This window comes from Stegodyphus dumicola, chromosome 8 (genome assembly GCF_044657685.1).
Source record: "Stegodyphus dumicola isolate Sdum_Otavi_A_Nest chromosome 8, ASM4465768v1".
In the NCBI taxonomy this organism is placed as follows: domain Eukaryota; kingdom Metazoa; phylum Arthropoda; class Arachnida; order Araneae; family Eresidae; genus Stegodyphus; species Stegodyphus dumicola.
The window spans coordinates 111,720,104-111,747,045 of NC_140775.1; the positions used below are offsets into that span (position 1 = coordinate 111,720,104).

Genomic DNA, 26,942 nt, shown 5'->3' on the forward strand with positions numbered 1-26,942 from the left:
TTCCGTGGTGGGCGGGGCCGTCGGACCAGAATCTTTTCTCTTTCAATCCTGGCTTCACTTTTCATCTTAAAAAAAAAAAAAAAAAAAAAAAAAAAAAAAACTGACTTAATTGAAACCAACAAAGATATAGAAATTATTCAGAAATTTATTGGCAAGAAAATCTGTGCCGATGCAAATGCCAAAGAAACTGCTGATTGTTCGTGCTTTGTTGTTGCTTCGAATGCTCCTGGAGAATAGCAAAAGATGTCTCCTTTCCTGGTAAGTAAACACATTCATTTATGCATAGGTGAGCCAAGGAACATGTGCCTCGGTTGTGGAAACCTGCTTATTGATACCGTTTCGGCCACCCAGTCTGCTTCTCTTTTATGTCAAACCAAACTTGGACAAATACCCATATCTGTGTCAGCACACAAAACACTCAACTTCTGTAAAGGCGTGATCTCGGAAATCGACTTTATGTTCATTTCAAAAGAAGAGTTCGTGTCTGAGTTAGCTGACCAAAAGGTTTGTACTGATAAGCAGATCAAGATGCGCAAGGAAGGTCAGTTGATTGACACAAAACACGTGATCCTGACCTTCAAATCGCCTGATCTGCCAAAGAATATAAAGGCTGGGTATCTAAACTGTCCCATATATTCCCAACCCAATGCGATGCTTCCAATGCCAGCAGTTTGGTCACTAAAGCATCCTGTTGTGGCAACCTGACATGTGCTCTATGTTCATCGGTTGGTCACGATAGTGATAATTGCACCGCTGCGGCATTGTGTGTAAATTGCAAGGGTGATCATCCAGCATTTTCTCGTGCATATGCAAGCTGTTTGAAAAAATGGTAAACAGCCACCTAGTCTACTTCTTGGAAAAGTATAATATCATATCACCTTACCAAAGCGGTTTTCGAAAGGGGAGAACAACCGTAGATAACATGCTCCTTTTAGTGACATCCATTCACAAAGCTTTTGTAAGAAGAAATCACCTTTTGTCTCAATTTTCTTTACTTCGTAATCTTCATGATAGTCCAAAATAGAAAACAGAAAAGGAAGTACAGACGGCAAAAGTTACAAGAAACATTTGCTATGCAGAAGCCAGAAGGCTGGTTCAAAGCACACAGCTTCAAACAAATATATCATATGCTAGTGCCATTAAAGCAACACTTACCATTGCCACTCAGACTTTGATAAATGCACAGACTCCACCAAATAAAACCCAGCAGAATGCAAGCCAGAAAAAGGAAACTCCGACTCATGTCATACAAAAAAAAAAAAAAAAAAAAAAAATAGCTATCCATAGCAAACCTAAAAATAGTAACCAAAAATAGAAGCAATAGTAATAGTTCATTTGAAGATATGGTATCTGAATCTTTAGATTTAGATAGTACGAAAGTAGAAGAGAGAATAGATGTTCCCAAGCATCTGCTTCCACGGAAATCAAAAAAGCAGCACAGAAAGAACAAACATAAATCATAATGGTCTCGTGGAACTGTCGTGGTTTCCACCGAAATTTGCTTGACATCAAAAGTGTAGTCAATGCTTACCACCCTGTGTGCTTGGTGATACAGGAAACAAACTTGAAACCGGAACAAGAAGCAAAACTTTGGAGGTTTTTGTTTGTAAGGAAAGACAATCTTGCATGTGAACGTGCCAGTGGAGGTGTAGGTCTCCTCACCTCACTTGACTGTCCATCAGATACACTTCCTTTCACAACATCCCTCCAAGTTGTCGCTATACGAGTAAATTCTCATATTGTTGTTTTGGTTGTTTCTCTTTACTTGCCTCCAAATTACCACGTTGATCAACAGCATTTAAGTGACCTCATACAGCAGCTGCCTGAGCCCTTTATCATAAAAGGGGATTTTAACGGCCATAGCCTGCTGTGGGGAAGTAAAGACACCAATTCTCAAGGAAGACAAATTGAGCAGATGATCCAAGATCATTGCCTTTGTCTCATAAACAATGGGCAGGCCACATACTTCTATGAACCTACAAGGATATTTCATGTTGTTGATCTTGCCATCTGTTCACCATCTCTGTTGCCAATTTGCACTTTCAGTGTTGGGAATGATCTTTATAACAGTGATCATTATCCCATTTTTGTAACTCTCATACAAGGAGCAAACCCCATGTCGAGATCCCCTCAATTTACACTGGGTAGGGCTGACTGGGAACTCTTCTCATCCATTGCAGAGCTCACAGAGGAAATGGTAAAAGATGTGCAGATTGATTATGCAGTGAAATCGGTTACTAATGCCATAATTCAGGCAGCTACGCTCTCCATTCCTAGAACACCAGGAAAAATGCTATGGTATTCGAAGCCATGGTGGAATTGCGACTGTCATGAAACACTGAAAAAACACAAAAAAGCATGGGGAATTTTTCGTAGATACCCTACTCTGCAAAACCTTATGGCATTTAAAAGAGTCAAAGCAAATACACGAAAAGTTAAGAAGGCAGAGCCAGAGGGATTCCTGGATTTCATATGTGTCATGAATAACATCCTCTACGCCTAGTAAGCGGGTTTGGGAAAGAGTTAGGAAAGCATGCGGAATATATAAAGAACTTTCCTTTTCCACTTTCCATTTTGGAAAAAGATGGCTGAGAGATAAGCTCCATGGAAGAAATTGCGAATACTATTGGTGAGATATTTGCTGCTGTTTCTTCCAGCAGAAACTATTTACTCGCATTTCTCTCCATCAAATAGCAGTTTGAAAGAAATCCCATCGCTTTCAACTCTTCCAAATCTGAGCCTTATAATAGAGACTTCACTATCCTTGAACTAAGTAGAGCTTTGCTGCAGACACATATGTTCTCTCCAGGTCTTGATGGCATAAATTATGAAATACTGAAGCATCTGTCCTATAAGTCACTGATCTTCCACACGCTTTACAATAGAGTGTGGAAGGAGCGTACTTTTCCCAATGCATGGAGAAGAGCTGTTGTAATTCCTATTGCTAAGCCAGGAAAAGATCCGAGGAATCCCTCCAACTATCGACCAATTGCCCTTACTATTGCATATGCAAGCTGTTTGAAAAAATGGTAAACAGCCACCTAGTCTACTTCTTGGAAAAGTATAATATCATATCACCTTACCAAAGCGGTTTTCGAAAGGGGAGAACAACCGTAGATAACATGCTCCTTTTAGTGACATCCATTCGCAAAGCTTTTGTAAGAGGAAATCACCTTTTGTCTCAATTTTCTTTACTTCGTAATCTTCATGATAGTGGCTTGCATAGCAACCTACCAATTTTCATTCAAAATTTCCTGAACCCTAGAACTTTTCAAGTAAGGATTGGCTCTGTTTTGTCGAATGTTTTTGAACAGGAAGAGGGTATGCCTCAGGGCTGTGTGCTTTGTGTATCCCTGTTTAGCATAAAAATAAATTCTGTATTAAAAGAACTTCCTCCCACCATTTCAGGATCTTTGTATGTTGATGACCTATAAATTAGCTGTCAAGGAGCAGATACGAGACATGTAGAGAGGCAACTCCAGATTGCTTTGAATAGGATCCAGGAATGGGCAAACAGACAAGGATTTGCATTTTCAAAGCAGAAGACTGTGCGTGCACTTTTGTAGAAAGTGAGGTCTCCATCCTGAGCCTGAATTATATCTCAGTGGGTCAATGATTCCAGTTGCACCTGAAGTAAAATTTTTAGGATGTTCGACTGAAAATTGACTTTTCTTTCTTACGTCTTAAATTTGAGAAAGAAGTGTTTAAAAACACTAAATATTTTAAATGTATTGGCAAACACCTCTTGGGATGCAAAGCGTTGCTCTATGCTTCGCATTTATAGAGCGCTTGTCTGGTCTAGACTATGGCTCAGTTATTTATGGATTCGCTCGGTCTTCAGTGTCGCTTAAGCTAAACCCTGTTCATCATCAAGCTTTGTGGATTTGTTCTGGAGCCTTCAGGACATCTTCTGTCCAGAGCCTTTATGTTGACTCTAACGAACCACCACTTCATCTGAGGCATGAGCAATTGTCCCTTTTGCAGTATTTTAATATTTTATGGCAACCTGAACATCCTTATGAGCTGTACTTTCTTGATAATATGTATAACACTTTATTTGCAGCACGTCCATCTGTCATACCTTCCTTTTCTTTTAAGACTTCAACCTGTCATTGAGGATATCTCCCTCTCTGATATGTGTCCCCAATTAGTGTAGAATTTTGAAATCCCACCTTGGGAAGATGCACAAATCCAGCTTCTTGATGTTTTCAACCACCACGTGAAGGGAAGCACTAACGAGATCATTTACAGACAACTCTTCGCTGAGCACAGGCACAAATATAGCAGTTATCATCCGATATATACAGATGGATTTAAGTCAAATGATCATGTTGGGATGGCATTTGTATTTGAAGATTACATAGAGGACAGATGCTTGGATCATGCTTTCTCAGTCCTAACATCTGAACTAAATGCAATATATTATGGTCTTTTGTACATCTCAAAGCTCTGCCACAAAAAGTTCATAGTTTATACAGACTCTTATAGTGCTCTTAAATCGTTGGAAGCTTTTCCTAACACTTAGAATCCTGTGGTATTGGATGTTCTCAAGATTCATATAAACGTAACTATTCGAAGATATGAAATCGTGTACTGCTGGGTTTCTGGGCATGCGGGAATAAAGGGAAATGAGCTTGCAGATATCGCAGCAAAATCTGCTGTTGAACTGTCCAATCGCCTCATCCCTTTTAGAGACGTCCGCTGTGTCATCAAAGGGAAGATCCGAAAAAAAAAAATGGCAGAAGTTGAGAAATGTAAATCGTAGAATTGAGCATTGGGATTTTGCTGGAAATTGTAAGGAGGGAGTTCTTTTGACTCGCCTCAGGATTGGTCGCACTAGAGTAACACATAACTACCTTTTGAAGGTTGAGAATGAGCCTGTGTTTGAATTGTAATGTTTGTCTATCAGTCCGTCATGTTTTAATTGAGTGTCCATGTTTTAATAATCTTCGTCAGAAATATTTTAGTATCTGTGACTTACCTCTCGACCATTTAATCAGAAGAGAGTTCAATTGTAATTTATTTTATTATTTAAAAGAGACTGGCTTTTATTACCTATTGTAATTTGTTTTGAAGATTGTGTTTTGGGTTTTAATGTGTACTTTAACCTTGTTTTTATATGACTTCATCCTCTGGATTTGGTACATTTGTCCACCTGTTTTTATTTACTAATAAATTATTTTGATTTCATCAATTTTGATCATCCCACCTTGTGTTTGGCGTGCTATAATCATCTTTGGTTTTGTGCCAATAACCTCACTCTCACTCACTCATTGAACATGCTATCTAAGCTTACCATATTTTTATACACAATAACTACTGAAATTTGATTTTAACATATTTCAGTCATTTAAATCACTATCCTGTTCCTTTTTTTATTATATATTATTTTAATGCATTGAAATGAATTGTAAATAGACAGCCTTCAGCAAATGTGGTACTGATACCTCATTTTTATACATGGGATATATATATGTCATAATTTAATATGTAGGAGTAATCAGCTAGCAGTCATCATAGCCGGGGATGGATATTTTGATGCACTGTAGTTTGAAGTCTACGTAATTAGATTAGTGGATGCATAAACCGCAAACTTCTAGATATAGTCATTTCAAAATATAATTTTATTCCATTATACTTCATATCAAATCATATTTGTAGACAAGTGTTTTATCCAATCGTATTTCAATATGATAATTTTTATGTACACTGATTTTAAAAGCATGACTTAGGCATCTGCGAAGCGGCGTGGAGTTAACAGAACAGCACTTAGGAAAAGGAATGGTATGACGTAATTAATTTGCAAGCGGTATTTATACCGAAGTAGATGCAGTTGTAGAGACAAGGTATGATTGGCTAATACAGTCAAAAGTCGTTAAACCGGACCTCTAAGCTACAAACTTTCTGCGCATGCATCAGCGAGTTGACGCATGCACGTAATACTTTTACGCATGCGCATAATACGTTTACGCATGTGCGTTTAATGTATAACGGACGGTATAAGCTAAGCTAAAATTATCTAATTATCTATTTCAGTTAATGTTGCAGATTGCGTTGTTCCTTAATCTTCTAATTGGATCTGTTATTTTTTTCAGACTATTATTATTTTTTTCAGACTGTTAGAGCAATTTTATAAAAGTAAGTTGGAACTTTCAATCATGTCAAATAGAATTTCCGATGCTGCAGCTGCCAAAGGAATCTACAAAGGGAAAGCATGTTTCGATGTCCGTCAGACAAAAATTGGAATTGCTGTAAAAAAAGGATAAAGGCATATCCTTTGTTTCTCTAACCATTCCGAAATCTGTTTATCATTTCACGCTGCTCTGCGCGGTGGAGGGGAGAACGTCGTGGCGTGCAATGAACTGGAAGTTGATCTGTCAGCACTATCCTTATCTTCAGGGCAGATGTTTTTATTTTATTCGGCTTATAACTCCTTACTAAATGTAGTATTTCATCTCGATGTACTCCGTCTTTGATATGATTTAAATCAAATTCCTCGTGATTATAAATATCACGAATACAAATCAAATAGTTTTCTGGTTGCAATTTTCTAATTTCGGCTATGTGTAATGTATGCTTTACGCATGCACGCGTTGAAAGAAATGTTTAATAAAGTAAACAAATAAATATTAAGCTTTTTTTTTTTTTTTTTTTTTTTGTTTTTTGTAAATTTTGATACCCTTTAAATCATAATTGCTCTTTATTTCATAAACTACGGTTTCATATTTTTAATTTTATAATTTCTGCATGCCATCTTACCAGTTTTAAACTGATGATCTATAATCCGGAATCGCCGAAGTCCCGACGAGTCTGGATTAAAGACTTTTGACTGTATTAGTTTTAGTTATCCTTTTTAAGTAGTGTTACATAACCTAGAAAGATCTCGAATTTGGGAGAAATTTTGAATTTAGGGGAAGAGCTACGTATATAAAATAGTTAATTTTGAGGTCGCCAATTATTTTTAAAGCAGCCATTGTATTTTCTTATATCTTACGTCTCCCTCCCTTTAAAAAAAAAGGTCGGAAGGGCAGGATGACAGAAAAGCATTAGAGAATTAGCGAAGTAAAAAAAAAAAAAAAAAAAAAAACCTCAAAAGTACTTTTTAAATATGCAGTATATTACCTTTTTACACTCAAAAACCATTTCAAAATAGTTTGTGATAACTATTATGAAGAATAATGTTTTCAATGTTCATGTTAATTTTTACGCTTTTAAATTTTTATATGCTATTACATTTACTGTCATATAATTCTAAACCTGATAAATAGCAAAATAAACTAATATATTAAATTTTTTCCATGGAGAATGCATAATTTAAACAAAAAATATGGTTGAGCTTTTTTGACCTGAGGGACTCATTTGTTGATACTGAGTGAGGAGTATTTCAAGGTTAATACACAAGCATTAGCTCGTTTTGTGACTCAAAGCAACTTAAATATGTGAGAAAATTTATGCAGATGTATAACTTAATCCTAAAGCTCGAAGCAGACAATTCAAGCAACAGATTATAATTATTTATTAAGATATGAATTAATTTTTATGAATCTGTAGGATTTACTGCCGTTGTCTTCACATCATCTCACCTTTAATGCTTAAGCCTTTTATTTTGAAGAGATATGAAAATAAAAAAGAATTACATATTTAAAACAATTACATTTCTTTTTAAATAAAATTTCATTTTGTATGAGATTATAATCAATGTATTTCAGTTCACTTAATACACCATTGAAATCGACTTCATATACTTATAGGTTGTCAATACCTGGGATAGAGCTTAAACTAAATTATTTTTGAGATTGCAATGAATAGGAATTGTATGCATCCGTTACAAACAGAAGATTACATTTTTTAGGACATTCATGGTAATCATGTTAGAAAGTGTTGAATAAGTTATCAAAGAAAATGCTAAATTATTTCTGTGAAAGCAAAAAAATGAGATCTTTTTAACAAAAGATGTACAAAGTTTAAATACTACGAAAATTTAAAATATTTTATTGCTTATTTGACTAAAGCACTTCTAATTAAGTTTGAAAGTCAGGTTGATATCATATGGATTGTTTGCATTTCAGAAATGTGGATAATATTTTAAATTTTTGAGTACTTTAAGATTTCTAGATACATGTATTTTCGTGTTAAAAGTCCCATTTTAACATGACTTAAGTTTCTGAGCTATTTTCATGAGATTTTTAAAAAAATTTTTATGTTTTTTTACAGGCAGCAAGTGCTTTTATCTCATGAAGATGAGTATGAAAATTTTTTCGCTTCTTTTGCTGCACTTTCAGCCCACTTCATCATCAGCAATTCATTTCATAGTAAGTTCATTGTTGAGAAAATATTGTATTGCCTTGCTTTAAGAATGGAGTTCTTGCACTGAAAATATTGAAAATTAATGCTTAATATTAATGAGGTTACCAACATGTATTTTTCTTTCTGTGTAATATAGACAAATTTCTAATCGAGATAAATATTTTAATTAGCAGTTTATATCCAATGTCTTTAAATATATATATATATGTATAATTTCTTTTATTTGAATGGCAAGTTTGTTAGCAACTAAGCATGGTGGCCACTTTAACAAGGAAGTATCTGATTGTAACAAAATTTTTCCACCAAAAAAATGTTAGTGTGGGTAGTAATTACCACCCAAATCTGTGATTTTTCTGTCAGTGTTTTGGTAGTTTTTCAAACTTGGTGGCTGCAAGTCCAAAAATGGATCAACCCCATTTTGGGTATCCTGTGCAGAAGGGAAGATAGCACCAGTAACATATAGCTGCAGGTATGAAAAATGTAGAAGTCTGAAGGAGTGATGTCGGGCCTATATAGTGGGTGTGGCAGAAGATCCCATTCGAGTCCGTACAAAGTGTAGCAGTTGAATGCAGACACATGTGATCTTTTGCATCAAAACTCAGTTCGTCATTTTTCCTTGATAGCAGCATCAACATGGACTAGCATCTCTATGTACAGCTTACTGTCGAGGGTTTTTTGTTTTTCTAGATACTTTTTGTGGATAATACCACAGCATATCCCACCAGATACAAAGCATGATCTTTTTATTAGTCAAAACTGTGTTTAGCGACGCTTGTCGGTGGGCTCACCGGGCGCCAACCAACTCTCTTTTTGACCTGTGTTGCTGAAGTGAATCCACTTTTCATCACAAGTGATAATCCAATCTTAGATTTGGTCCTCGCGCTAAAGGCCCGAACACGTCTATCCTTATCTGTTTGAGTCAGCTCATGTGGCACCCAGCCATTAAACTTGTATGTCAAGTTTATGTGATACATAGCACAACTAATGACATGATACTAGCGCCTGAGTCCTTAGCAAGCTCTCGAGTGGTTGCAGACTGATCTTCTTCCACAAGTTCTCGCAGGCGGACCACATCAACATCAGTATAGTCCTCGTTTTTTAACTTTTGATACCAAACCTTCACAGTATCGTATGATACAACATTAGTACCTAAAACTGTACACATGATTTGGTGACATTCTGTAGCTGACTTTTTGCAAGAGCTGGATGTAAATGATGATTCTAATCTGGTAGCACAATAGTTCCATTTCAGACACCTTGTGCACAATGATAACGATATTCTTTTTACAAATTTCACCACACAGTGTTCTAAAGCAAGTCTCTTTCTTTCAAATGCTAAAAGCCGTTTAATAAAATATGATTAAACATGCCTATGCAAACTGTTTTCGTAGATTATATTTGCAGTGTCGGCAAGCTTTTGTTAAAATCCGATACTTTTACTCTAGTAATAGCACTTTTTTGTTAAAAAGTATCATTTTAGCTTTACAAACTTATTTCTGTTAATTTGTGGCTAGAATAATATTAAGGGAGTTTCGAAGTAAAAAAAGCTCTGAATTATGCAGAATATTTAACAGTTTTATTGCGAGCAATATTCTACAACTCTCGTATGCTTTGCATCATTAAACTAATATATGACCATGGAAGTATGTATGATTAGTTATTTTTGGTCATTTATGTGAAAAATGTAAGAGTGATATTTAGGATAAAGAAAAGAGAAATTCCTTACAGGTGCTAAATTTTATTCTAGAAAATTCTGTAGTATCTGCATAATTTATGTAAAGTTTTTACTTAGGTGTTATAAATTGTTGCATATTTGAGTACTTCCTTGCTAAATTTTATTCTAGAAAATTCTGTAGTATCTGCATAATTTATGTAAAGTTTTTACTTAGGTGTTATAAATTGTTGCATATTTGAGTACTTTCTTATAGCAACCCCCAAGACTGAATCACTAATCAATCGAGATGTCTTGTGAAAATCTCGCCGCATATTCTTATACCTTGCTGCATTTTATATCTAGTATGATCAGCGGTTTAATTTTGGGGGCCTTTATAATAAAGAAATACCCATATTTGTATAAAGGTATGGCTATTTAAAAACATTTTTGTTGCTTGTGATTTTAAATATTTGACTGTTTTGCGTTTTAGTACCCAAAAGTCAAGTTGGTAGTGCAGCACAAGCTTGCAAAATACTGTTGCAGTATTTCCTACAGAAACTGCAGCATTTGTCAGAACAGTGTTGCATATCACAGGTATGCTATATTTCTGATTTAATTTTATGTTGATGCATAGTATTAGAATTGTGAGTGTGTAGATAACTCAAAAAGTGATATTTTTAATATGATGGTATATCTGATTTAAAACATATTTTTACAATTTATTATAATTAAATCAGCCATTTTCTATTGTAATTAGGATTTCATTTCTGTAATGTAAAATTCATTTTTTCTTTAATTTTTAATAACAACCAGTTTGTTTTCATAATTTAGATTTATTTTAAGTAAATATAAGAAAATCTAAAAAATTTCTTTTGAACGCATATTCTTGGTATAACTTTAGTACCGAGTTAAGTATATATCAAAATAATTTATGTACATTTTAGAGAGGCGGATATGTAGATAATAATAAAATTTTTAATGAAATGAGATTTATTTCAAAGCTGGAATCCAATAGTTTTTTTTAATCCCCTTCCAGAAACAAATTGTATCAATTGTATATGGATTATGCAATAACCACAAGACTCAAGTGTTATCACGTTCTGAAATTATTATGCTGACACTTGTTTTAAAATCTGCAAAAGACCCACTAGCATTTGCTATTAGGGGCAATGAATTTCAAGGTATGTTTTTGTTCTCATCTTCATATTTCTTACTATGATTGATCTTATATTTATATAAAATTTTATTTGAATATTACAGCAATATGAATAATATTAAAGTCGCATTTAAATGAGATATACATCTGTAAAGTACTTAAAGATTATTAAAATTGTCTTTGTCAGAATTTCAAGAATTTTATTGATTCCAAATGTTTTTTTTCCAAATTGAAATGTCAAGTGACATGTGTAAAGTTTTCTAATTATAAATTAAATTGTATAATGCACGAAAATAACTTAGCATGTTTGTGTTTTGTTTTCAAAAGAACTGTTTTGTATTTATATATATATATATATGTAAGATAAAAAATATGAAAGCAAACTTCTAAATTTAATTTGCTGTAACCTCTTTTATTTTCCATTTCATTTGGGAACTTAATCTATCTGTCCTAAAAATAGCGCTGTAAGTCTAAACTGCGTCGCTCAAATTAATCATGCGATATCTTACGTAACCGTTAATGCAGTTGTCTCTTGACGAATTACCAAATTGCAAACCTAAAACTTTCCTCTTCACGTGCTTCCATCTTGCATAACTATGCACTTCAGCTTTTGCTCTCTACTCTGCTAAGATGTAATTTTGCTCGCTTGCTTTCTATCTCAGCAATATTAAAAATGTAAATCGTCTGTGGAAAGGCACGACTAGAGTGCCAAGTGATTATGGCCACAAATTATCAATTGCAAATAAAAATGGAATAAAATCTGCCTCGACTGCCAAGTTCTTTAGATACTATGCAATCAAAATTCTTCTTCAATATGGATCTAAGCAAGTATCGACACTGCTCTGCCTTTTCCTTGTGCTTTTATTATTGCATATATATATATTTGTATAATTTATAATTAGAAAACTTTTTATATACAATCTCCAAGGATCAGAAATTCAATTAAAACTGTGAGCTATTTAAAAAGTAATACTTTTCTGTTTTGCCGGCGCAAGCGATAAAGTCGTCAATAATGGTATAACTGATGCCAAACAGAATAGCCTCGCTGATTGATAACATTTTACACCTCATTTTCAAAACAAGTCGCAGAGATTTCGTATCAGATTGTTTCTTTTAATACTGCCATACAACTACATAGAAATTTTACCAGATAGTTCAATTTTATGCCATAACGCCATTCGCGGTAATTAAGTCAATTAAATTATAATCATACAGCTCACCCAAAGGCGAAAAGGCAAAATCAAGGGTAAATTCTAATGAGAATGGACTAGCGAAGTAAAGCACTGCAGTTTTACATAACTTCTGACTGAGTAAGCTATTTGTACAAATTGAAATAACTCATGCATTTAAACTTGTATTCCAAATTAAGATTTAACTTGAAATTAATGTAGATAATTACTGAGAGAATTAGATTTTTGTAGCATAGTTTACGTAAGATGAGATCACTTGGGGTCACTTGATGTGAATCGGCGAATCAGGATGTTTAACCATGAGAGCACAGTAAAATATTAAATTAATGTTTTTTTGTCTTTACTTATTGACTTTTTACAAAATTTGAAATGATATTAAAATGTTTATACCTTCGAAATAAAAAATTCTTAGAACTAACATTTGTTAACATTTTTTATGTATATACTGTATGTTGTCGTTAATAAAATCTGCTTGGCGAGATTTGCGCCGGCGAAACGGAAAAGTACCAAAAAAATTTGGTAGTATTTTAATTAGTACTTTAAATTATCATTTTCTAGACCTCTCTACATATTCAAGTTAAATTGAAATTTTGTATTTACAAGATTTTTTTGAGGGTTGGGATTTATATATTTTGGTTTAGATGGACAAGATGATGTCAAAGAACCAAAACGACCACGATTAGATCCAAGTGCTAGCATTCTTGAACAGTTGATGACACCCATGTTAGATACTCAGAATGTGCAGAAACAAGAAGGTCCTCTTGAAGTAGTTGACAAAGATGGCGACACTACAATCATTCATATTCCTGATCCTGGTCAAGAATCAAAGGTTAGTATTATGAAATAAATTTTATGTTTCATGTATGATAAATGACTGTATAATATGTATAAATGAATATAATATGCATTAGCTAGACTACTGCAAATTCCTGTTGAAGTTCTTCAGTCTTTGTATCTACAATTGTGCTAGAAAACAAGAAATACGTTTATAATTGTTTAATGTTTTTAGTTCAAAATTAATGCATATTTAAACCCTAGTAATATGATTTATTAAGTATTGTTACTGATTATTGCATTGTTTTTGTGCTGTAAATTTTTTTTTCTGAATTATCCCTAATATGTGTTAAATCAAAAAATACTATTAATAATAATAATAATACTAATTCAGAAGTCAAACAACAAAAATCAGTGTTATATTTTCAGTTTTGCGCTTTTGCAGCTGAGGATGGTGGTTTGGTAAAACAATCGAAACTAGTCCTGTGAAAGTTTGAAAATATAATGCTGATTTTTGTTGTTTGACTTCTGAATTAGTATTTGTTCGGCGTGTTATTGTGTCTTAATAAGAATACTAGTTGAAGCATCTTATTATTGAGGACAAAAATCTTAGTTTACTACAAAAAATTTAACTTCTTTATTAATATTTATTTACAAAACCTTTGTCTATAATGACTTCTCTAAATTGTGTGAGGCAGAGTTAGTTTTTAAAATTTTTCAGCAGAAGGTCATGCATAATGTGCCATTCTCTTTTAAGTTCCTTCAAATTTGATGCATGAAAATAATTAATTTATCTTTAGTTCATGTTGTATATTTTCAACTGGATTTAGATCAGGTGACTAAAATGGCCGTGGCTCACCTGGGTTGAGAAATATTTGCCAGTACTGTCAAAAGGTGGCATCAGAAGACCGTCTGTTTGATTATTGTATTCACATATAATGTTGAAATGAGTATAGTTCAACTTTTTTGTTTAAACTTTCAGTTTGCGTCATGCTGTTGTGTTAAAATATTAGTAATACGAGGGTTGGAACTTTAATAGTGGCAACACAGCTGAAAAAACGCTACGCAACAAAACCAAAGAATATCGCGTATACCACATGTGAACTACATATCTACCTTACCTCTCAGCAAAAAGACTCGTCCTGCCTACGTCACGCGCATGTGGAGTGACACGAAGAACGAATCCTTGTATTAGCTCGTGGTCTAAAGTAAGTGGTATTAGGATGTTTTCAAAACAAGAACAATGATGTTGGATAAAAATTGAATGTGCCAGAGGTCGTACAGCACGACAGTGTCATCAAGGGCATCAAGAGGCTTGCGGAGAATCTGCATTGCCTTACAGAACCGTAGCAAGCTGGGTGAAAGCATTAAATGAAGGACGCCAAAACGTGGCGGACATGCTGCGGCCAGGTCGTCCGAGTGTCAGCGATGCAGACGTGCAAGCTGTTGCCACACTAATGGACAGTGATCACCGCCAAACCATTCGTCAGCTGACGGGACAAACAGGATTAGCGCATATGACTGTGCTGCACATTCTGAAGGAACGCCTGTCCATGAGAAAAATTGCTTCACGGTGGGTTCCACATCAATTGACGGAAATGCAGAAATGCTAGGATACGATGCTGCCCGAACTCACCTGGAACACTATGAGTGCGAAGGAGATGCTTTTTTTACCCCGTATCATTACGCTGGATGAGACTTAGGCCCGATCGTACCAGCCAGAACTGAAACGCCAATCAAACGAATGGCGTCATCACGGGTCGCCACGACGTTCGAAATTTCGTCAGAACCCCAGCAATGTGAAAGTTATGGTGATTCTCGTCTACGACTGTGATGGTGTCATCCTAACGCATGCCGTTCCCCCACGGCAGACCGTCACTGCTCAATATTACTGCTCATTTTTGGAGCACAATCTCCGACCAGCTTTGAGAAAAAACGGCGACACTTTCTGCAGAACGCTCCTCTCATTTTGCATGACAATGCTCGGCCGCATGCAGCGCAAGCTGTGACTGATTTGTTAGAGCGATGGGGCATTGTGTTTTCTGTGAAAACCACGTATACCTTTCTGATCACTGTACCATCTGCATGAAAAATTGAGTTGCCATTGTATTATCTGTAATTTTCACTGATTTTTCAGGGTTGTTTCCAACATGGTATAGTTTGGCCAGGTGCATACTCCTTTAGGTATTTGTTTTCTTTAAAAATAGAATATTTCTTGGAATTCGAAAATACACCTTTTTGTTCATCATTTTGCTTCAAATTTTTCTGCCACTTAGAGACCTTGAAGCTCTTTGGCAGATAATTTTTTTTTTCTCTCTTAATGTGTAAAGAAGCATTTTTTTCCTATCTTATAATTATTTTCAGATCTATAACTATATTTTGAACATATTGCTGCAAAAACATTCTTTGGTAAATATCTAAATGACATGGTAATTTTTCTGCTTTGTTATCTATTGCTGTGCTTGATTAATGTTATAGTAATTCTGCAATGTTGTGATGTTTTCCTATACTCATTTTTTTTTTTTTTTTTTTTTTTTCTACACAATTCGTATAAGAGAAACAAATATTTTTTGAGAAACTTTAGAATTGAATACAAAAAATGACACATTTCATAAATTTGCTGTTTCATTTTTAAAAAAGAAATTTCAGTGATGTTGTATTATGTGATTTACCATATTTAGTTAGTTATTCCTTAGATGGTGCCTACCAGCTACCAAGTAGTGAAGTCACTGAATAGTTTGGTCCAGGGTTCAAATTCTAGCAAACGAGCTGTCTGCATGGATGTTTTTGTGGTTGTCACCAAGTGTAATGTGTGTATGAGTCAGTTTCCTTTAGAAAGCCCTCTGTAAAGGCATCCCTCCCCTTAGGTCCTTTTGAGTACTTTGCTGTAATCAAATAAAGCTGGCACCACTCAAACACAGTTTTTAAATTCGAATGTGTGACAGAATTATGGAGAAAAGAAATGAACAGAACAACAGCCAATTTTAGTGCCGTCATCTAAAAAATAAATGATTGACTAAAAAACGGTAGATAGTATACTATACCATCATTGTTATTTCTTTGCAATTTTTTGATACATTTTTGGAATACTTCAGAGAAAAACCTCATTAAAAAATACTCCAATAATCTCTGATGATACTTACAGAATCAATAAATTATATTGGTTGGGTGCAAACAATATACATTAGTCATGAATTGAAAAATGAAAAAGCTGTTATGTTATTCTTAAAGCTGCAAAAAAAAGTAAAAGTTTTGCTAATTTTTGGGCATAGCTGTAGTTCTTATAATCAATTTTGTCTCATGATTAAGTGGTTTTAATACTGTTGATGTTATCACTAAGCTTGTTTTTTAATAATTGAATGAAAATTATAAAAAACAGAAAGTTAGTCTAACAGTTTCATGTTTTTTTTTTTTTTTTTTTTAATTTTTATTTTATTCATATGATTTGACATTTTACTTTCAGTATACTTATTGAAAGTTTGAAAAATAACTGAAAAATTGCGTACCTTGTTGAACAGCAGTATTAATTTTCCAGTGCAGATGTATAGCAATTTGCCTAGTTATAGAGATAATAAATTTGGAGAAATTTCTCTGATTTCATGGGTAATAAATTAATTTTATGTTGCATGGGATTCAGAAATTTCAGAAAGAAAGTTAAAATTCTTAGCTAATGATACCAACAACTACAAAAAAGGATTATATTTCACATTTGAATTTTTAATTAAAGAAGCCTGAAATTTCATCTCTAGCAATACTAGTAAACATCAAGGTTACTAGATTATAAGGAAAAATAGTCAGTCATATTAATTAATAATTACAGTTATTTAAGTTAAAGGCTTGATAACCTATGTATTACTTCAATAGTGAAAACTCATTTTCTTACGAATGCAACAGAAAATTGTTTAAAATGGTTCCATTGGAAAGGTGTTTTCTTAATTACCAATGAATATTAATTGTATTGCATAAAAATAATATTTACTAATTAGACTGAAAACTCAATGTAATGATGTACAAAAAACAATCAGCATCCATGACAGCTTTTGATGCCAGTGCTAGAGGCAATAGAAACTCTGGCTTGTTAATTAGCTTATTTAAAAAAAAAAAAAAAAAAAAAAAAAAAAAGTGATGCTCAAATATGTGTTCTGAAAAAAACTTTTTTCCCTTAAATATGAAGTGTTTAGTTGAGTTATGAAACTTTCAATAGTTGGGAGTTTTTTAAAAGCAATTTAAAGAAATCGCTTTTATGGATATATATATGGAGTGTCAGATTCATAGAGACTTAATGATTTAATTTGAATTTGTATATTGTGTTTTAGCAAGAACTATATAGTGTAACACTGTCCAAAATTTTATTCTTCTTATAAGAAATAAGAGATCCCAGTTTTCTTATAGCAGTCTAATTCTTTTTTTAAAAGGCAGATCCATTAACACAAATAAAAAGAGTAGTCTAAGCATCCAAGTTTAATTCATAGAACATTGTATTTTAAAAATTTATTTACATTATTGATATTTGCCTTTTGATCATTTTGAACCAATGAAACCTTGCCAGACGGTTTAATTTAGCCAGTCGGGAACAATCATGACATCACAACACACTCGTAAGCTCTTGATTTTGATTTCATGTAACTCTGATCTTCAACTTCTATTTGTGTAAAGAAGGATGTAAGTTTGTTAAACCTGTGCCCAACTTGAACTTTTCAGCGACTATTCTCTGTTGTCTGATAGTAAAATAGCAATCTGTGATTATGTAATTAATTAAAGATCAATCTCTTGCTCCAAATTTTCACTGGAATGGCTGATGCAAGTTTGGCAGTGCCTCTGCTAACTTTCATGTTTAATGGGTAATTCATGTTTCATGTTTAATAATACATAAATTACAGTCAAAAGTCGTTAATCCAGACTCGTCGGGACTTCGGCGATTCCGGATTATCGATTTTTCCGGATTATAGATCATCAGTTTAAATCTGGTAAGATGGCATGCAGAAATTACAAAATTAAAAATATGAAACCGTAATTTATGAAATAAAGAACAATTATGATCTAAAGGGTATCAAAATTTACAAAAAGAAAAAGCTTAATATTTATTTGTTTACTTTATTAAACATTTCCTTCAATGTAAGTTGCTCGTTTCATGTGATAATACTTTCTCTTTAATTCTATTAAACAGACATAATTTCTTGTTTAGTTACAAAGTTCGGCTGTTCAAGTCCTATAATTGCTGTGTTGAGAATACCGACTAATTTGTCAATCGAAATGTTTTCGTTTTCAATAACCTCTGGGTCACTTTCTTCACTATCGGAAGCGAATTATAATGACGAGGAACTTGATTTAAATCATATCAAGTAAGACGGAGTATATCGAGATGAAATACTACACTTAGTACGGAATTATAAACCAAATAAAATAAAAACATCTGCTCTGAAGATAAGGATAGTGCTGACAGATCAACTTCCAATCCGCAGCGTGAAATTGATAAACAGATTTCGGATTTCAAAACATACTTTCGCTTTGTAGATACAAATTACATATTAGTAAATATATATCGGAAATTCTATTTGACATAATCTTTCTAATCTATCATAATCTAATAATGACATTTATGCCCCCCCCCTCTGCCGCAGAGCAGCGTGAAATTGATAAACAGATTTCGGATTTCAAAACATACTTTCGCTTTGTAGTAAATATATATCGGAAATTCTATTTGACATAATCGAAAGTTCAAGCTTACTTTTATAAAATTGCTCTAACAGCCTGCAAAAAATAATAAGCCGGATCCAATTCGAAGATTAAGGAACAACGCAATCTGCAACATTAACTGAATTAGATAACTTTAGCTTAGCATATAACTCCACTACACATTAAATGCGCATGCATGAACGCGACGCATGCGCAGAAAGTTTGTAGCTTTGAGGTCCGGATTATAGATCATTCCGGATTATGGGTGTCCGAATTAACGACTTTTGACTGTATTTTATTTTTTAGTGCATCAAAGCATTGTTGATAGATAGGATATAAAAATAAACAATGATCAATTTATTTATTATTTATTAATTCGTGTACATTATCTTAAGCTATTTTTCAGTGCATTTTGGAGTACTCATGATGATTCAAATTTTCAAAAGCTTTATTTTTTGATTAAATAATTAAATAATATGTAATATCATAATTCATAGCTAATGTTCATCACAATTTTCTATTTTACTTTCAGTTCAATAGTTTGATAATGTGTTAAAAAGAACTTAGTGAAAACATGAGACTAAAAATACAATTTTTGTACAAATTATTTGCCTAGATTGTGAGCTTGCAACTGTATAATATGCAAAATAAATGAATGTGTATGAAAGTGACTACATTATTTTACTGGGCTAATGTTACATTTTTTAAATGTAAGATAATAAATTCTTACTTACCAGTTTCGTCCTTTAAAAATTTCAGACCATGCTTTTGACTAAAAATAAATTGACTCTGCAGTTATTAAGTGGAGTAGATGTGCTGTTGGATATGAGTTTGTCACTTCATACAATTAGTCAATATACAAGTAAACTTCAAGATTCTCTTTCTGGCAAAGGCTTACTTTTCCCTTCATGTACCACGAGTGCTGTAAGACTGAGTAATTCGTAAGTATTTTTCTGTGGGTATGTAAAGTAATTCTGTAGTTTAAAAATATTCTATCCCTACCATTTGGGAGTATATTCAAACTAATAATTATAATAAGTTTATAAGTCTTTTTATGCATGAATGGCAGTGCAAGCATTGGAATTAGCCCAAAGCCTTTTTAAAGAAAAAAGGCTCTATTTTTAAATCTATTTTTTTAGAAATTTAACATTTAATTTGTTTTCAAGTATCAAATTATTCTAATATGTCACTACAGAGCAAAGAATTCTTTGAAGAGATCTTAAGTTTCAAAATTTTTTGCTGTAGATATACAAGCATGTTTAGCAGTGATATATGCTAATATCTGCATATTTTAAGTGTAATGTTTTTATGTAATTTTTTTTTTTTTTTTTTTTTTTTAATCGGAAAGGAATTTTTGTGATATAAACAGCTCTGTTCCTGATACAGTTTTAGCACTCTTAATCTCCTAGCTGCTTTACTTTTCCAACTAAATCTTCATTTAGAATTACTAAGTACGATAACTTCTCTCCCCTCTTATCCCCAAAAGGGCTAAACTTGAATTTAAATGATACCACCGAACAGGAAAACTCAGAAAAAATTAAATAATTTGTGTCTTTATTTCATAGTTTTAAAATATTCAAAATACTGCAGTAACTTTTTATAGTTCAATATGCACAATAGGGATAGTTCAATATTTTTACAAACTTTTGGAAGGAAATTTTAAACCGTATTTCCACTAAAATTGTGGAGATAATGAAGAATTTCCATTAGAGTTGTTAGTATAATTGGGTATTTGTGTGATTGGTCATCTTACTTCTTAGTGTATTATATGAAGCAAATTATTCAACATATGTATTTTTTGTTATCTTTGTCTATTGTAACACTTTTCTGCTATTGTCCATATTTCATTTCGACAACTTTTATATTTATAATTGAAAGTATAATTTGATTTGTAATAATAATGCTTTAAAAATGTATATGAAGAGTATTCTATAGAATAATTATATTCTGTTGAAAAGCATAGGAAATAAGTATTTACATTTTTAAAAAATATATACTGTTTAAAAAATACTATTCTCTAATGTAGGTACAAAGCTTTAGCAAGTGATATTCAGATCATAAGCAAAGCTTTAAGTCTACCTGTTTTAGAGCCACTTACAGAAGACAGGATTTCCAAGCTGATGAAGATTATGCTTAGTTGTATATATGCTTCAATATCAGTAGCAACAGCCAACAGTATTTTGGGTCTTTCAAGTAGCCCTCAACTTAAAAGCTCTAATGCAAAAGATGATGAAAATGAAACATCTGCTGTCAGTATAGTTGAAACTAGTGTAAGTACACATGCACACACACATTAAAAAAAGTCTATATATTTCATATTATATTTAAGGTCTGTTTTAATCACTTACAAGCTTGTGATTCAAAAAATGTATATTCATATATATTTTTTGTTCTAAAGTTTTATTATATTATTCTAAAGTTTTATATAAATCATATATATATATTTTGAATATATGATTCATATAAAACTTTAGAATGTAGTATGTATATTTGACAAAATTCAGAATGTAGTATACACATATATATATTATAAATTCAGAATAGCAAATTTTGTAGAAAATTCTTGTTATAACAAATAACTCTGTAAACAAAAAACAAGGCATTATTTATCAGATTTTATTCAACGATTAACAAAAAAAAAAAAAAAAAAAAAAAATCTTTGCTTGTGGAATTAAAGTTTTGAAGGAATTAAAAGTGGATTTTAATACATCTCATCCCAATTATGAAAGCTATTAAACAGTTGTTGTTATTTAATAAAATATGTATTTATCTATTAATACACAGAGCATTACAACTTTAGCCCTGAAATATTGAAGTTCTTTAAAATGCCATGAATAAATAGTATTTTCTTGATTATAATTAAAAAACAACTCACTTTATATTTGATTATTTTTCCTTCAATATACATCTGAATTCGGATACATTAAAAGCTGGCAGAAATTTTCATGTGTAATGAATAAGAAAGTCCCTTTTACAAGGTAACCAAAAAAGTACTAGGATGGGAGTCCAGACATTGATCAAGAGTATAAAAGCATATTCACTTCAAACATAACTCGCATAGCGACTTTTTGAAATGGACGCATCGAAGGCGCTCGTTTGGAGTTGTTTGCTGTATAATTTTAAAGCAGGCCTGTCTTCATCAGAATCAAGTAACCGAATTAGCCAGGCCTTTGGGGATGATGCCATTACAAAACGAACTGCTAGGCAATGGTTCCAGAAGTTGAGGTCAGGGGGATATGTCCCTTAGTGATGCACCATGCGGCAGTCGGCCACAAGGACTGGACGATGAGGCCTTGAAAGCAGCCATAGAGAATGACAGTAGCCAAACATGTGGTGAGCTTGTCGAACACTTCCGAGTATCCGTAAATGATCAGACTCCATTTGCACTTCATAGGAAAGGCACACAAACTGAGCAAGTGGGTACCCCCACTCACTGCCCAGATGCAAACAAGCAACAGAATGCCACTGCATGTTTGTCATTGCTCACTCGAAACTGGAATGCATCCATATTTGATCGAGTAATCACCAGCGATGAAAAGTGTGTTCAATATGACACACTCAGGCGTTCCAGACATTGGTTGTCACCATGGGATACTGCGCGTCACGCTGCCAGACCTTCTCTCCACCCATGCAAGATCATGCTCTGTGTGATAAGGTTGCATAAAGTTACTTTATCTATGATGAATGATTTCAGAATGCAGCAGTATGTGTTTCAGTGGTGAAATCCTGTGCCTTTTTTAATGATTCCAGTTGCAACCTCGAAGGTCACTCTGGTGGACAAAGAGGTAAAAGAAGTCTTTTCATCAGGGTCGAGAGATAGACCAGGGTTCGTACGGTCTTTAAGAGTCCTTAAAAGTCCTTAAATTTTTTGAAATCGATTTTTGGTCCTTAAAAGTCCTTAATTTTGGTCAAAATTAGTAGAAGGTCCTTAATTTTAATCATCTGAAATTTCTCTCTGTTTTTACGACTGCCATTTTGAGTGTGAATTAGCATTTTGGAGGAATATTTTTGGCAATTCACTGACGTATATGGTTATCTTTTGAAAGGGTTCATGGGTTATAATTTGTTTCTATTTCTGATATAAATGATGGGATACTCGAGTTAAGCAAGTAGTGAAACATAAGCATTTCGAAATTCATTTTTTCTAATAAAGAGCTTTTTTCGCTTTTGGGGTTGTGAATTCTTTTATTAAATGGTTCTAAATTTGACAACTTGCCAACATTTTGGCGATTTTAAAATCAGTTTCTATAGAAAATTTTTAATTCCGAGATCTGAGAATTTTTTGGCGATTTTTTTAAAACATCATAACGTTGATAAATTTCATTAAAATAATGGTTATATATTAGAATTATATTTAAAAAATAACATTAAATAAAAAAATTTTTAATTTTCGCTGTCATATTATAAAGTTTCATTTTGGCAACTTATTATACAATATTTTAAATCTGAAAAATAAACAAGGTATATAGCTATAAAGCATAATTTACGAAACAGCTCTTAGTAAAAGCAAAATTAGCTATGTAATTAATTAAAATGTCTTCTTTTTAATTTTTTCAAAGTAAGTGTTTTTCTCATGTAATTGTCTCAGATTATTCAAAATTCTCAGAATATGCATCAGTTTTCTTCGTAAAATTAATTTTACACTTTTTCCTTTTTTTTTTTCAAAATATTTCTGGCTTTTTGCTGTTACAGAATTGGTTGGAATAATTTTTCTTTAGTATTTTTGACATTGCAGCATGGAAAGTTTAGAAGGATTTGAAGGCAAGATTTATAGACCCACGATTCTAGAAGATTCACGAAATATGTGACAAAGTGAAAAATGTCTCCATCGTATCAACATATCGACACATAATGGATGCATTTTACAGAAAGTTTGCGATGAATTTCTTACTTTTTGGAGAACGTCTGGAAAAACAATGGAAACATAATATTTGAATGTTTTACTCCTGATACTAGAATCTTTTTTCTTAACATGTTTATCTTCCCTTTATTTTCTCTACTTTTCACTAGACACAAGCATGGAAAATATCAAAAAATCTTATCACTTGGGCAGGCATTATAGAAAGAGATTTTTTTTATTAATAAAGAAATTGAAAACTTACAGTTTAAAAGATTTATCTAATGTGTCTAAATGCATCGTACACAGAGCTAGTGCTATGCATTTTCCCACCTGATGCAATCTCTGTGTATCTTAAATTCTGCTGCCTAGTGCCTACCTATCTAAATTCTGCTTCCAATGCCTGCTCTAAATTCTAAAAGTTTTGCCATTTTTAGATTTTGTTGTTCTGTGTGTCACTAAATTCTAAAAATTCTGCCACACCTGCTCTGTAACCGGCCTTTATCATATATATTTCATATTTCTTCTGAATGTTCATATTACTATAGAAATAAAATTAGCCGCTTTTTCTGTACATTCTAAATGCATTTAGTGTTTTTTAGAGTAACAGAAATCCTTAATTAAATCAGGGTTCATACAGTCCTTAAAAGTCCTTAATTTTTTCAAAAATGATTTTTGGTCCTTAAAAGTCCTTAATTTTGGTCGAAATGAATAAACGGTCCTTAATTTTGCTCATTTGACATTTCTTATCATTTCTAATGATTGCCATTCTCAGTGTGAATTGCGATTTCTCATGAATATGGAATTAAAATTACATGGCTCTTAACCAATCTGTTGGCGGATTTGCGTTGCAAACTATTAAAAAAAAAAAAAAAAAAACCAGCTACCCGAATGAAAGTATAGGTGTCTGATTGGCTATTCACCCAATCTTTCGAAACAGGTGTTGTCCATAAATTTAGTAAGATTGTGACGAAAGCGTGAAGCCGCAAGTTTTTTAAGAGGCGAAAGTGATGATGAAAGTGCTCAAGAAAAAAAAGGGGGGCATTCTGAAAATATTTGCCAAAATTAGAACAGTCCCAACCTGGAAGGCCACAACCCTTTTGACGCCAATAGGAAAGAGATGCCTGGAAATTACATTTTCAATAAACTGTGGCCTCATCAAGCTGACTATAAAGACTGGATATTGATGGATGACAATCCTATTAAAGCTAAATGTGGTCTTTGTCTGAAACAAATTTAAATTTCTAGAATGGGAGAGTCAGTACTGAAAATTCACATGAAAATTAAGTTTCATTTTATCATTTGAATTTGTTTTTACACAGTTTTGCTTAGCTTAATTTCTGTGTTTGTTTCAATTAAGCCATAAATTAATTTTTTATCACCTTCTACGGAGTTTATTCTCTTTTGCACATACTATATGTATGGGATATTGGGATTATGAGTTTATTTCTGCAGATGGTCTGTTATCGATTTCGCGGGAAATCTGTTGGCTCCATTTTGATTTTAGGTCACCAAGGGCAAATTCGGTAACGCTAGCCGAGAAAAAGTGAACTTCGGAAATACGTTTTGAAGCTTCAATAGACAATTAAGTATTTGGTTTAATCCTATGCTGTTAATAGTAATGCATTATTTTTGCTAATGGCGATACAATTATTAGTTGAAAACAACTAATTAAAAATTTTTAATATTTTTAAAGCTGAAAACAACTAATTGAAACTAATTTTCCTGAATTAACTAGACGCAAAATTAACTTTCATGAATTACTAAAGTTATTGGGTAGAAGTTTAACTGAAAATATACATTCCGTATTATATATATATATATATAATACGGAATATATATATATATATATAATACAGAATATATATATATATATATATATATACTTATACAGTACAAAGTCCGAGGTCGGGACGTCGGCGATCCCAGATTTGAGATTTTTCCGGATATTAGATCATTTTAAATCTACTAAGATAGCACGTAGAAATTATAAAATTGAAAATATGAAATCTTGATTTATGAAATAATGAAGCATTTATTATTTAAAGGGTATCAAAATTTACAAAAGAAAAGAGCTTAATATTTATGTTTACTTTATTAAACATTTCTTTCAATGTGAGTTGTTTGATTTGTTTTCTCTGCTAATACTTTTTTAGACTAATACTATAGACATATAATTTCTTGTTCAGTTATTAAGTTCCATTGTTCAAGTCCTGTAATTGCTGTGTCAAGAATTCCGAATAACTTGTCAATCAAAATTTTTTCTCATTCAGTAACCTCTCTGTTACTTTCTTCACTATCGGTAGCTGTATTTTCTGGATTTAGAACCATACTACAGACTTCGCCCTCCGTTAATTGATTGATGATTAGGGCATTGTCATCGCAATGAAAAACTTCTGTTTAACCTCCCTAAATTCTGCCGCCTGGTGCGGCCATGCGAGCTCTAGTGCTAGTTCTGGCTTTATGTGAATAACAAATCAATTATTCTTAATTCAAATAGCACTAAATATAATCGTTTGTCCTATGAGTATCATCAACAAAATCTATTTTTAGCATAAGGAAAGAAATTTCTGTTAAATCTCCCCTTGTCAACATTTTAGTGCATTAAACATAAATCTGTAATCGGATAATACTCTGTTATTTGGCGTCGCTGCATGAGTCATCACTCAAGTTGTCATCCGTTGATAAACACGCGGTGATGAAAGCAAAATACAATAAATAATGATTCGCGATTTCGGCATCAAGGATATAAAATATTAGTGTAAAATTAACAAATGTTTCGGTTTGAGATTATGCCAAGCAGATACGCAGCTATGGAGTCAAGTTACTAATCACACAAATTTATGCTAAAATAATTATTTCTTCAATAATGAGATATTTTATTTAGCGCCAAACTGAGATTAAGAATCGGGATTTCTGGCATGTTTTTTTATGATGAAGAAAAAAATCTAATGCGCATGCGTAAAGCATACCCCTTCCCTCCAAAAAAAGCCCTAAAAAATTGGTTGGTGGTGGCTTTAAGGTCCGGATTTTAAATCATCCCAGATATTGGATGTCCGGATCTCGGACTTTGTACTGTATATATATATATAGTAAAAAATGTATATTTTCAGTATACATTTCTTATATATATATATATATATATGCACATTATATACATATATACTCATGTCCATAAATTAAGGATAATGCAAAATCAGGCAAAGGAAGAGTTAGAAGCAAAACAAATTTGACTTATTTGTAAAGCTTATTTATTAAACATAAGGTAAAGAGCAAAAAAGGATGCTATATGTTTGATATTATTAAACAAAATAGCGATTTTTTCTCCCTAGAGCAAATTACAAAAAA

At 32.7% G+C, this 26,942-nt stretch overlaps 1 protein-coding gene across 2 annotated transcripts in view; it reads left to right on the forward strand.

Moving 5' to 3' along the window:
• Positions 1 to 26,942, forward strand: part of poe (E3 ubiquitin-protein ligase-like protein poe) — a 281,770-nt gene that overhangs the window by 2,855 nt on the left and 251,973 nt on the right. For both annotated transcript variants that reach the window (XM_085822285.1, XM_085822286.1), the window contains exons 2-7: positions 8,215 to 8,312; positions 10,452 to 10,555; positions 10,998 to 11,142; positions 12,949 to 13,136; positions 19,517 to 19,698; positions 20,784 to 21,027. In XM_085822285.1, coding sequence (XP_085678411.1) covers positions 8,215 to 8,312; positions 10,452 to 10,555; positions 10,998 to 11,142; positions 12,949 to 13,136; positions 19,517 to 19,698; positions 20,784 to 21,027 — 961 coding nt within the window. The remainder of the gene's footprint in view (positions 1 to 8,214; positions 8,313 to 10,451; positions 10,556 to 10,997; positions 11,143 to 12,948; positions 13,137 to 19,516; positions 19,699 to 20,783; positions 21,028 to 26,942) is intronic.